This window comes from Corythoichthys intestinalis, chromosome 2, assembly GCF_030265065.1.
Source record: "Corythoichthys intestinalis isolate RoL2023-P3 chromosome 2, ASM3026506v1, whole genome shotgun sequence".
Classification (NCBI taxonomy): Eukaryota; Metazoa; Chordata; class Actinopteri; order Syngnathiformes; family Syngnathidae; genus Corythoichthys; species Corythoichthys intestinalis.
In genome coordinates, this window is record NC_080396.1 from 4,020,000 (window position 1) to 4,034,334 (window position 14,335).

Here is a 14,335-nt window from a genome sequence, read left to right on the forward strand (position 1 = left end):
TCAACATGGGTAAACCTCAACCATGAGAGACAGAATGTGGGGGGAAAAAAACAGAAAATCACATTGTTTGGTTTTTGACTAATTTATTTGCAAATCATGGTGGAAAATAAGTATTTGGTCAATACCAAAAGTTCATCTCAATACTTTGTTATGTGCCCTTTGTTGGCAATAACGTATTCGCCAAACGTTTTCTGTAACTCTTCACAAGCTTTTCACACACTGTTGCTGCTATTTAGGCCCATTCCTCCATGCAAATCTCCTCTAGAGCAGTGATGTTTTGGGGCTGTCGTTGGGCAACACGGACTTTCAACTCCCCCCACAGATTTTCTATGGGGTTGAGATCTGGAGACTGGCTAGGCCACTCCAGGACCTTAAAATGCTTCTTACGAAGCCACTGCTTTGTTGCCCTGGCTGTGTGTTTGGGATCATTGTCATGCGGAAAGACCCAGCCACATCTCATCTTCAATGCCCTTGCTAAGGAGATTTTCACTCAAAATCTCTCGATACATGGCCCCATTCATTCTATCCTTGACACAGATCAGTCGCCCTGGTCCCTTTACAGAAAAACAGCCCCAAAGCATGATGTTTCCACCCCCATGCTTCACAGTGGGTATGGTGCAATTCAGTATTCTTTCTCCTCTAAACAGGAGAACCTGTGTTTCTACCAAAAAGTTCTATTCTGGTTTCATCTGACGATAGCACATTCTCCCAGTCCTCTTCTGGATCATCCAAATGCTCTCTAGTGAACCAGATGGGCCTGGACGTGTACTGGCTTCAGCAGGGGGACACGTCTGGCCGTGCAGGATTTGAGTTCCTGGTGGTGCTTTGTATTACTGATAGTAGCCTTTGTTACTGTGATCCCAGCTCTCTGTAGATCATTCACTAGGTTCCCCCCGTGCGGTTCTGGGATTTTTGCTCAGCGTTCTTGTTATCATTTTGATGCCACGGAGTGAGATCTTGCATGGAGCCCCAGATCGAGGCAGATTATGAGTGGTCTTGTATGTCTTCCATTTTCTAATAATTGCTCCCACAGTTGATTTCTGTTCACCAAGTGTTTTACCTATTGCAGATTCAGTCTTCCCAGCCTTGTACAGGTCTACAATTTTGTCTCTGGTGTCCTTCGACAGCTCTTTGGTCTTGGCCATAGTGGAGTTTGGAGTGTGACTGACTGAGGTTGTGGACAGGTGTCTTTTATACCGATAACGAGTTAAAACAGGTGCCATTAATACAGGTAACGAGTGGAGCCTCGGTAGAAGTTAGACCTCTTTGACAGCCAGAAATCTTGTTTGTAGGTGACCAAATACTTATTTTCCACTCTAATTTGGAAGTAAATTCCTTAAAAATCAAACAATGTGATTTTTTTTTTCCCCACATTCTGTCTCTCATGGTTGAGGTTTACCCATGTTGACAATTACAGGCCTCTCTAATCTTTTCAAGTGGGAGAACTTGCACAATTGTTGGTTTACTAAATACTTTTTGCCCCACTGTATATAAAAAGAATAAATATCCTGTAAAAATATTGGAGTAGAGAGATTGCAACAATCATGACATTTTGATGCTGTCCGTCGCATTTTCCTCGTTCTGAATTTCCCCCCTCAATGGGCTGAATTCTAAATCAGTTGAAATCATGACCCTGACGACGTCATCCCCCAGCTGGGGGCGCTGCAGCGCTATCATGACAGGCGTGGCTAACCGGCAGATTAAAAGACTAATTTCTCGTCATCTGCGCTTTGCCAAATTGTTGTATATAGTCGAATCGTCTCAAAATATGATAAAAGGTTAATTCCTGTTGTTTGTGGGTCACTTCCTGTACAGACCGTATCATTTTTTATTGATTTTAAAGCATTTATGGGACACTTCCCGTTCATTGGTCTGTTAATTTCGAGGCATTACAAGGTAATTCCTGTTGATTTCGGATCTCTTCGATTCAGTTTTGGAGCATTTTCGTGCCACTTTTTTAATTCATTGACTGCGCTAGACGTCAGTTCCCTTTTGACACAAATGAATGTGACTGTGAACCCCGCAGTACAGCACAAAACTCTGGTTTTAGGCACCAATGTCAAAATAAAAGCATGTACAGTATGAATGAACTACAAAATACCCGTCAGCCAGAATTGGACCCCGTTGTGGGCCGCTTCTGGCCCGCGGGCCTCACATTTGACACCCACGTTGTATGTGATTCTCCAAGATTTATTGAGTTGTGTTTCCAGCAACCAGAAAAGCCTCCGAGTGTTGAACGAGGGTGTTTCTTTGTACGTATATAAAGTGCACCGTGTCTGGAGCGCCTTGTCTCGAAAGGTGCATGTCATTATGAGCAAAAGTGTGCCGCTCGACAACCTTTCTTGCCGTTTGGAAGAGCGCTCCGAGCTTTGCGTGGGAGTTCTCAAGGCTGCCGCACCTGTCAGCATTGATTCAGTGGCAGCGGCGCACGTCTACTTTTCAAGCTGCTCTCCGCCGTCGCTGCCATTTGGATGGAAGACTCGGGGCTCACCGCTAATAAAAGACTTTGTTTCTCCGCTGAACGAGTCGAGCTTCGGCAATATATTCAATGAACCAGTAGCTTGCTTTGCCTGTTCTCGTCTCATCAAGGTCAAGTCGGAAGTTACTTCTTCTTTTCCACTGCTTTTGTGGAACTAATCTGAGGTTTAGATCATCTGAAATGACCAATATTAATAACACGGATTTAATTCATTTTCCTGGTTTATGGCAGTAAACTTCAGGGAATTTCACATGTATGCTTGCGAGCGTCTCACATGTATACGAGCAAGAATTTCACATGTATGTGTGCGCAAAAAATGTCACATGTATGCGTGCGAGAATTTCAAATGTATGCGTGCGCAAAAAAAATTTTTCACATGTATGCGTGCAAGCGTCTCACATGTATACGTGCGACAATTTCACATGTATCAGTGCGCAAAAAATGTCACATGTATGCGTGCGAGAATTTCAAATGTATGCGTGCAAAAACATTTTTTCCCAGGTATGCGTGCGAGCATCTCATGTATACGTGCGAGAATTTCAAATGTATGCGTGCACAAAAAAAATTTCACAAGTATGCGTGTGAGCGTCTCACATGTATACTTGCGAGGATTTCACATGTATGCGTGCGCAGAAAACGTTTTAGTAGTGTGTGTGAGAACGTTTGACTAGTGTGTGTGAGAACGTTTGACGAGTGTGTGTGAAAGGTAATCCTGAATTATGTCCCTAACGGCCTGCCATCATCAAGTCCGAAGTTACTTCTTTTTTTCCACTGCTTTTGTGGAACTAATCTGAGGTTTAGATCATCTGGAATGACCAATATTAATAACACGTATTTAATTCATTTTCCTGGTTTATGGCAGTAAACATCAGGGAATTTCACATGTATGCGTGCGAGCGTCTCACATGTATATGTGAGAGAATTTCAATAGCATGCGTGCGCAAAAAAGTTTCACATGTATGCGTGCGAGCATCTCACATTTATACGTGCGCAAAAAATGTCATGTATGCGTGCTTGGATTTCACATCTATGCGTGCAAGCGTCTCGTGTATACGTGCGAGAATTTCACATGTATGTGTGAACAAAAATTTTTTCACAAGTATGTGTGCGAGCGTCTCACATGTATATGTACGAGAATTTCAAATGTATGCGTGCGCAAAAAATTTTTCACAAGTATGTGTGCGAGCGTCTCACATGTATACGTGCGAGGATTTCACATGTATGCGTCCGCAGAAAACGTTTCAGTAGTGTATGTGAGAACGTTTGACTAGTGTGCGTGAAAGGTAATCCTGAATTATATCCCTAACGGCACCCCATAGTCAAATTGGAAGTTACTTCTTCTTTTTTTCCACTGCTTTTGTGGAACTAATCTGAGGTTTAGATCATCTGGAATGACCAATATTAATAACACAGATTACATTCATTTTCCTTGTTTATGGCAGTAACCTTCAGGTCTGAAAGAATCTGACCTTCTAGCCAGATTGATGGACTCATATCAGCCAAACCGCCGAAACCGTGCTAGCGTAATTCCAAAACCCCGGGCCGGCAGAACCCAACAACCCGGGCCGGCAGAACCCAACAACCCGGCTAAAAGGCCAAATTCCCACCTCAGTTTTAACCCGTTGTACTGACTCCATTTTTAAAAAAGGCTTCGAAACACAAGTTGACAATTTATTCCAAGTCGCCAGCAATCATACGGCACAGAGAAACCCAGGCGAGGAGGCAAACTGGATCCAGGGTCACGATATCACAAGTCAACAAAAGATTCCCAAGAAAAATGACAACGACAATTTAAACATTCAGTCTTTTAAAGGCTCTGATGAGGCAGTCTGTGGTCCAGAAGGAGTCTGTGTTTGGGCCTTGTTTAGGATGATTGTCTGTTGTGGATTGGACAGGAGAATTCAGGTGTTACTGTTGTCAGGGAAACGAGAGTTAAGGATTTTGCCATCCTCAGCGCCACGTGAGTGCTGAGTGTTCATTTCTCGGTCCTGCGTTCCTCCGTATTAGATGTTCCTTGTGGCAAGACAAGACGTCCCACAATTTGTTCTGGAATTTCCAGAATGGCTGATTGTGAGATTTGGTGGTGCATACGTGGGCTTTTAGATGTCTTGCCTATCACCTGGTTGTCAGCGTCAATCTTGCTCAGTCAGATGCATGACACGCGTTGGGCTTCCGCGGTCTGAAGGCATCCTGTATTTGTTCTGCCCTTTTCTGCCCGTTGTCTTGGTGCTGCAAATTCTAATCATTTCAAGTCCAACTGTTCATGATATCAAATATATATTCTGCTTGTTTTTCTCAAACTGTGATACAAATGCTACATTGGGTGTGTTCGAGTAATACAAACAGTCAAACAGTAAATATGAGAAAAGATACTATTCCTTGATTGATTATATTGAGTTAGAGTAATACAAATAGTCAAACAGTAAACACGAGAAAATGTACTATTCCCTTCAGGTCGCAGAGTATGTAAAAGAACTCCAATAACGACATGCTCAAAAGCCAACAATTTATTGCAAATTTCCGCTTAGGTCGGAATCAATTAAATACTTTAAAACACTCTCTAAATGTTTTATTTGTTTGTTTTAAACCATCCAAAAACATGTATTTTACGTCATTGTACTGTCCTCGCCAAGACGTTGGAGCTAAGTCCCAGCTAGACAGTAAGCTAAGCTTCGAAATGACGACGTCAGACGTCCCTGTGGTTTGCTGACTTTATTCAGCTGCTCATGACATTAACACTTGCAGAATGAAACTAAAATAAATAAAATTAAATCAATCTCATCTTCAATAACAGCAATTCAAATATGTGTTCATAAGTAGCTGCTCATACAGCAATAACAAACGATTAGCACGTATCAGTTAGCATCTGCACATCATCAACATCATCAAAAGAAATCACAAACTCGCCCCAAGTTTTTTGACCACGATTGAAAATGCACAATAAACAGTACAAAGAGGTTATATAATAATTAGGGTTGTCAAAATTATCACGTTAACGGGCGGTAATTTTTTAAATTAATCACGTTAAAATATTTGAAGCAATTAAAGCACATGCCGCGCTCAAAATGATTAAAATGACAGCAGAGTAATGTCCGCTTGTTACTTGTTTTTTGGTGTTTGGCGCCCTCTGCTGGCGCTTCCGCCCAAATGATTTTATAGGTTTCAGCACAATGAGCGAGCATGGTGTAATTATTGTCATAAACAATGGCGAGCTACTAGTTTATTTTTTGATTGAAAATTTTTCTAAAAATTGAACAAATTGAAAACATTAAGAGGGGTTTTAATATATAATTTCTTTTCAGATCTACAAGTCTTTTTATCCATGGATCGGTTTAAGAGATAATAATAATAATGTTAATGCCATCTTGTTGATTTATTGTTATACAGTAATAAACAAATACAGTACTTATGTACCGTATGTTGAATGTATATATCCGTCTTGTGTCTTATCTTTCAATTCCAACAATAATTTACAGAAAAATATTGCATATTTTATAGATGGTTTGAATTGCGATTAATTACGATTAATTAATTTTTTAAGCTGTAATTAACTCGATTAAAAATTTCAATCGTTTGACAACCCTAATTATAATAATAATAATAAAATAATACATTTTTTATTTATAACGCACTTTACATTTGAAAAACAAATCTCAAAGTGCACATTACCGTCCCTCGTTTTTCGCGGTTAATGGGGGACCAGAACCCACTGCGATAAGTGAAAAACCGCAAAGTAGAAAAATGTGTGTGTATATATTTCAATAAATGTTTTCTGAGTGAATCTCAGATCCATGCGGGCTCCAGTAGGTCTCCTGCAATATGTGCAGCGACTGTGGTGTAATTCAATGGAAGATTCATCTGAAAAATCCACCTTTTGCCACAAAACAGTGAAGTTTGGGGGTGGCAAAACCATGGTCTGGGGTTACATCCAGTATGGGGATGTGCGAGAGATCTGCAGGGTGGAAGGCAACATAAATTGTCTGAAATATCAACAAATCTTACCTGCCTCTTACATTCCTAATCATAAAATTGGACAAATTCTGCAGCAGGATGGTGCTCCATCGCACACTTCAGTCTCTAGCTCAAAGTTCCTCAAGGCAAAGAAGATCAAGATCCTCCAGGACTGGCCAGCCCAGTAACCAGACATGAACAGGATGAAAGAGGAAGCATGGAAGACGAAACCCAAGAATGTTGATGAACTCTGGGAGGCATGCAAGACCGCTTTCTTTGATATTCCTGATGACTTTGTCAATAAATTGTATGAATCCTTGCCGAACTGCATGGATGCAGTCCTTCAAGCACGTGGAAGTCATACAATATATGACATTTGGATCTCACAGCACCACTACTTCATTCGCTTATGTTATGTAACATATTTTTGTATTTGAAGTGCATTTTTTTGTTCAATTTTCACACTACTTTCTGTAGGCGACATAACTTTTGTCTTGCCAAAATTGGACCTTTATGTCTTCATTAAATGATCAATCTTTTTTCAGTGAAACAAATATATTTTTGTACATTCAACATCATTTGGGAGGGTCTTAGCTTTCATATGAGCCATTTCGGAAACCAATTGAATAATTAAAAGTCAGGTTATTAGCAAATGTTTCTACAAAATGGATAAACAACAAGACTTTTGTCAGGAACTGTATTCTATGCTATAAGCATGCATCACAAAACAAAAATCAACAGTTTTTTTTTAAACGACGACACACAGGCGTGGTAAAGTCGAAATCAGGTCCGTCGTAACCCGGGGGACTACCTGTATTGCAGTCTGGCTCGAAGGACCATTAAAATGTCAAGTTCAAATATAAATCCATAGGAGGACATTTATAGATATTACACAAAATAACGAGAGAAGGAACTGATCTTTTTGAAAATCTTGCAAGGAAAAAGCAGAACTATACATTGAAATACTAGACGACGTACAGTGCCCACAGTCGTTCTAAACCTAAACCTTTTCTTCATTTCTTTTTATTTTGGGATGTCCTTAGCTACAAAGGTGTGTCAAAAAGAATTGGGGCGCAAGCAAGGACGACGCTTGGTCCAATCTTGACCTGTGGAATGAAGGCTGTTTTGAACCGGTGTTTTTACGAAGCAGTTTTTATTAGGAACAAAGCATATATTTATTGCAGGCAATTAAGCAAATAGATAATGAACGCTTCCATAATTATCCTATCACTTGACACGACTCGACATAAGCTCGTGACTCAACTCGACTTGACTTGACCACAACAGGTAAGACTCAGGACTTGTGACTCGGATCATGGTGACTCGTGCAATTGTCTGGTAATTACACTCTGTACTAGAGATGTCTCGATGGATCGGGTCCGATCACGTCATTTTCAAAGTATCGGAATCGGCAAAAAAATATTGGCCATGCCTTTTTTTAATATATATACAGTATATTTTTTAACTAAATCGTTTTCTAATTGTATTTAACATTACAGACATAATATGTTACACTCATCCAGAGTCTTTAGTTTAGGCTTAAGGTAGGGTTATCAAATTTATCCCGATAACGGCGGTAATTAATGTTTTTAAAAATGTATCACGTTAGAATATTTAACGCAATTAATGCATGCGCTGCATGACCCACTCACGCATTGTCGCGCTCAATCTGTAGTGGCACCGTTTTACCTATATAGAGAGATAAAAGGCAGCATAAAATGAATAGAGTGAATTTTGGCAGCCTTTGCAGCCTTTTTTAATTGGCTAAAACCTTACAATCCCTCTCCCTACGATTAAAAATATCACAGGAAGCAATGTGGGGAAGCAAGGTAACAATTGATCTTTTTCTTAACACCTTATGTTATTTATAGATATATTAAAAAGATATATCAATTGGTAGCACTACGCACAGTCATGGTTCCACTTCCCATCATGCATTTGTGCATGGCTACAGTATCATTTACTGAAAGCTCAACAAATACACTAGATGACAATATTTAGTCACAATATACAAAGTCACAAGTCTTTCTATCCGTGGATCCCTCTCACAGAAAAAATGTTAATAATGTAAATGCCATCTTGAGGATTTGTTGTCATAATAAACCAATACAGTACTTATGTACTGTATGTTGAATGTATACATTCATCCGAGTTTTATTCATTTTTTTCTTAATGGCTTGCCAAAATGGAAAAATTATCGGGAATGATTGGAATTGAATCGGGAGCCAAAAAAAAGCAATCGGATCGGGAAATATCGGGATCGGCAGAAACTCAAACTAAAATGATCAGGATCGGATCGGGAGCAAAAAAACATGATCGGAACAACCCTACTCTGTACACATTATTGCTTACAGAACACACCACGTCACGCAGAACCGTGACATCCGAATACTCTATACCAAATACCAACTCTATACCAAGAATACCAACTTCTGAAAAATTGACCCATGTCTTTCCTCGGTTTTCAGACGTATTCATCTTTCGGCACGGGGAGGCCACCCCATCAGCGCGTGATGCCCACAGGCAACGCTCTCTTCTGGCAGGACTATAACGAAGACTGTCTGGACCAGTGCCTGGATGGGAAAGATTGCAAGAGTTTCTTCTGCTGTTACGAGGAATGTAAAGAAGGCGGCTGGAGGAAAGGACGCGTCCACGTCAACATCCGCGAGCTGGATTCCTACTCTCGGGTCTTTTTCCCCACATCTTTCTTGCTCTTCAACATTGTTTACTGGGTCAGCTACCTCTACCTTTAGTCTCGGAGTGTTTGGATTTGTCCGTCATCCCAAATGGACCAGGAGACCACGCGGTTTTTTGACCCACGAGGTGGCAAAGCACCCATAGTGCCTTCTTTAGAAAGGGTGCAGGAGACCAACGCCGTACGCAGTGTTCTCTTTATTAGCTTATCCCACACGCCGCCGCATGAACTTTTACTCCTTGATGGTTGTCACTACAGGAAATGGTAGGACGCTCACCAAACATTTTTGTAGTCTTTTCGTAGTAAGTTGTAACTCCCCAAAACTGTTTTTTAATGTCTAAATAAAGTTTTTTAATCATTAGATGTCATTGACGGCGATAGCTGTCAAATCCTTTTCGACTGTCGACAGTCAAACTAGTTCCAACAAATTGGCGGAACAAATGTGAACCCCACGAGTGGACAGGCCAACAGAGGGGGTGCGAGTGGACAATTATTTATGGGCCCCGATAAGGACATCGACAGAAATAACAAATTTAAGCAATCAGGTACATACCACAAACTATCTGGTAAACATTAGCATTATATAGCATTTAAGCTAGCAGACTTTTACTATGCAAATTAGTTGTATTGAGTTCATTTTGTCTACACTCATAGATTAGTTGAATTTTACTTTTCTCACAGACAATTGTTTTAGGTTATTTAATTACCTGACATGTTTTGTGGCGACTCCTTCCGCCTTCATTAGAGAGTCACTCGTGTTGGTGTGACGCGTCTTTATCAGCTGATGGATGAAGGCACTCTTCCAGGATGCTTGTCCAGGTAGTAGAAAGCTTGTAAGCCCCCTCGTACCTTTTGATGGTCCTCGGGCCCTGCTTGCTAATCTCAAACAAACCAGGGCAATAAATGAAAAAGCACAACAAGAACATCACAAGTCAGCCATCACCGATCACTGCAAAAGGGAAAACCAAGGCCAAACAAAAGGCCAGAGACATCCGCAGCAAAGAAAACAAACGGCACTGGATCAGGGAGGCCATTGAGATCCGCAGGCGGGGCCCAAGGACCATCAACAGGGACGAAGGGGCTTACATGCTCTCTACTACCTGCACCAGCATCCTGGAAGAATGAATGGTCAGAAGAGGGTGTGACTCCATGTAGACTGGGTACATTTACAACAAATGACTAACTTGCATAGCTAGAGTCCGCTACCGTAAATGCTTTATAATGCTAATGTTTACAACAATTGGCTAACTTGCAGAGCAAAAGTCCGCTATGTTAAATGCTATATAATGCTAGTGTTTATGTCTGCCGTGCTGTACGCGTCGTGCGGTGCGGGTAAGAGTCCTGATCTGGACGAGGGGAACAGATCATGTCGTGCAGTGTGGCTCCATGCAGACCGGTTACATTGGTGCCGTGACCCGGATCGGCAGTGAAGGTTTCGCGGAGTTGAGTGTAACTGGTGCACGCGTGTCCGTTGTGAGCGCTGCATAGAAATCTCCCTAACCCTAACCCTGACCTGGACAAGGGGGACGGATGGTGGAGCACGGCACAGCTCCATGCAGACTGGTTATATTTACAACAATTGGCTAACTTGCATAGCAAAAGTGTGCTAGCTTAAATGCTATATAATGCTACTGTTTCCAACAATTGTCTAACTTTCTCAGCAAAGGTCCGGTACCCTAAATGATATATAATGCTAATGTTTACAACAATTGGCTAACTTGCATAGCAAAAGTCTGCTAGTTAAAATGCCATATAATCCTAATGTTTATGTCTGCCGTGCTGGACGCGGTGCGGGTGCGAGTCCTGACCTCGACAAGGGGGACAGATCGCGTTGCCTGGCCTGGCTCCATGCTAGGGTTGCCACCTGTCCCTTAAAATAAGGAACAATCCGAAATTGGGAATTAAATGTTGCCTTCCGTATTGAACTAATACGGAATATAAATGAATAGATACATTTCTATGCATTTTAGGAGTTTTTGGGATGTCCCTTTCTTTCCCTGCCTGTACAGCTTTGGGCACGAGGGGGGCGTCCCGTATTTCTTATTTCTGAAAGGTGGCAAACCTACTCCATGCAGACCTGTTACATTGATGCCGTGACCCGGATCGGCAGTGAAGATTCCGGGGGTAAGAGTGTAACGGGTGCACCCGTGTCCGTTGTGAGTGTATAGAAACCTCCCTCCCAATACCTTCAAGAGGGTGCGCTGGCAGATAAAGCTGCTAGCCTCTTCTTTTAGCTTAGTGCGAGTCCTGACCTGGACCGATTGCAGACTGGGTACATTTACAACAATTGGCTAACTTGCATAGCAAAAGTCTGCTAGCTTAAATGCTATATAATGCTGATGTTTACAACAATTGGCTAACTTTCATAGCAAAAGTCTGCTAGCGTAAATGCTATATAATGCTAATGTTTACAACAATTGGCTAACTTGCATAGCTAGAGTCCGCTAGCGTAAATGCTTTATAATGGTAATGTTTACAACAATTGGCTAACTTGCATAGCAAAAGTCTGCTAGCTTAAATGCTATATAATGCTGATGTTTACAACAATTGGCTAACTTTCATAGCAAAAGTCTGCTAGCGTAAATGCTATATAATGCTAATGTTTACAACAATTGGCTAACTTGCATAGCTAGAGTCCGCTAGCGTAAATGCTTTATAATGGTAATGTTTACAACAATTGGCTAACTTGCAGAGCAAAAGTCTGCTAGCGTAAATGCTACATAATGCTAATATTTACAACAATTGGCTAACCTTCATCGCAAAAGTCTGCTAGCGTAAATGCTATATAATGCTAATGTTTACAACAGTTGGCTATCTTGCATAGCTACAGTCCGCTAGCGTAAATACTTTATAATGCTAATGTTTACAACAATTGGTTAACTTGCAAAGTCTGCTAGCGTAAATGCTATATAATGCTAATGTTTACAACAAATGACTAACTTGCATAGCTAGAGTCCGCTACCGTAAATGCTTTATAATGCTAATGTTTACAACAATTGGCTAACTTGCAGAGCAAAAGTCCGCTATGTTAAATGCTATATAATGCTAGTATTTATGCCTGCCATGCTGGACGTGTCGTGCGGTGCGGGTGCGAGTCCTGACCTGGACGAGGGGGACTGTTCGCGTCGGGTGGCTCCATGCAGACTGGTTACATTTACAATATTTGGTTAACTTGCATAGCAAAAGTCTGTGAGCGTAAATGCTATATAATGCTAATGTTTACAACAATTGGCTAACTTGCATAGCTAGAGTCCGCTAGCGTAAATGCTTTATAATGGTAATGTTTACAACAATTGGCTAATTTGCATAGCAAAAGTCCACTATCTTAAATGTTATATAATGCTAATGTTTATGTCTGCCGTGTTGGACGCGTCGTGCAGTGCGGATGAGAGTCCTGACCTGGACGACGAGGATGGATCGCGGTGCGGCTCTAATGCAGACCGGTTACATTGGTGCCGTGACCCGGATCAGCAGTGAAGATTTCGGGGGGGGTGAGCGTAACAGGTGCACGCCTGTCCTTTGTGAGCCGTGCATAGAAACCTCCCTCTCAATGCCTTCAAGAGGGTGCGCTGGCAGCTAAAGCTGCTAGCCTGGCTTTTGGCTTAGTGGTCAGCGTGCTCGCCTGCCGTGCTGGACGCGTCGTGCAGCACAGGTGCGAGTCCTGATCTGGGCGAGGGGCACAGAGACTGCTAGCTTTTGCTGTATCATGCTAATGTTTCCAACATTTGGCTAACTTGCAAAGCAAAAGTCTGCTTGCTTAAATGCTATATAATGCTAATGTTTTACCAGATAGTTTCAGGTGCACACCAGATTGCTTAAAATTGTTTTATTTCTATCGATGTCCCTTCAGGAGCTCCGTATATTCCAGCTCTGCACAGTATATTACCTTTCTGTTTGACCCGCCGCTCCCCAACCACGCCCACAAAGGTGCAGTCGCACCCTCAGCACAGTTCCGCCCCTGATCGGATGTCTATCGCCGTCAATGACAGCCAGTGGGTTCATCATTACAAAATGATACACTGTAAAAAATATATATATTTCGGGGTAAAAGGTGAGATTTTGAGTCAATGAGTTTTGATGGAAAACTAAAACAGTTGTTGTTAATATGTCAATATTTTAAGTCAGCTAGACTTTATTTAGGTCGTTTGAACACCATATTTTAATCAGACATATTTGATACATGAATTTTGAGCAATGTGATATTTTTTTCCCCTGAAAAAAAACGGATGTATCATCTAAATATGATGAAATTGATGAAAAATTATTTTGGATTTTTTTTTTTTTTTAATTTTGTTGTTGTTGTTCCAAGGGACCATTAAATCAGTTTAAAAAAAAACAACTAATTCTCCATGCCTAAGTAGGCTTTTTTTTTTTTTTGTCGGTTTGTTTTTATTTAGGAATGGATTTGACCTCTATTGCCGTCAATGGCAGGCTTGGGTTCAAATATAGGTGGAGTTTGAGGGGCGCAGGGAGAGCAGTGTCGCCCTGGTGGCCGAAATGTAATTGACTTCCCTATATATGAATTTGAAGGGGAAGTTCAGAATTTTTGACAAAAAAGCTTAATCTTCACGTCAGCAGGGGTTTATTTGTGGTTAGGGGAGTTGATTTAAACAAATATCTTGCAGTTTGTTAGGTTCAGCGCTCCAGAGTGGCTAAGATAGCGTGATTTAATGGTTCCTGCTTAGCATACCAATAAAAAAAAACATATGCACGCATGAGAATCACCGATGACCCATGCAATCAATAGTGTTGGCTATGTTTTCAAGATAAAGTTATTCAAACTCAACATGGCATGTCAATAATTGTAGTATGAACAGCAACATTTGTAATCCAGCAGCTCTGCAGAGAACAGGCTGCATAGGCAAGCAGAGTGGAGTGATATCACATCGTTTTTTTTTCACTGCTGATCTTCTTTTGTGGGACCGAAAAGCACTCCCCAGCAGACTGAGCACGAGTGTCCGAAGCACTCCTCTCTATTGTGGTCGAAATACGCGTCTAAAAAAAAAAATAGTCCTGCAGAATAAAATGAATTAACGCAGTTTTGCGTAACATTGTTTTGGCCGCATAGGTATTTCGAATAATGATCTGCATTTTGAATTTATTTCACTATGTTAGATCTGTTAATATTGTTTTTTTATTGGCATGCTAAGCGTGCACCATTGACCCGCGCTAGCTTAGCTACTTCGGAGCCCTGTACTTCACAAATAACT

At 41.2% G+C, this 14,335-nt stretch overlaps 1 protein-coding gene across 2 annotated transcripts in view; it reads left to right on the forward strand.

The window, feature by feature from the left end:
- LOC130930338 (gamma-aminobutyric acid receptor subunit gamma-3-like) overlaps positions 1–13,587 on the forward strand; it is a 271,640-nt gene extending 258,053 nt beyond the window's left edge. The window contains exon 10 of one of the 2 annotated variants that reach the window (XM_057858229.1): positions 8,899–13,582. In XM_057858229.1, the coding sequence (XP_057714212.1) occupies positions 8,899–9,183 (285 nt within the window). In that variant the 3' untranslated portion in view covers positions 9,184–13,582. Of the gene's footprint in view, positions 1–8,898 lie in introns of both variants that reach the window. The other variant, XM_057858234.1, reaches the window with a different exon arrangement.
- The last annotated feature ends 748 nt before the right edge of the window (positions 13,588–14,335 follow it).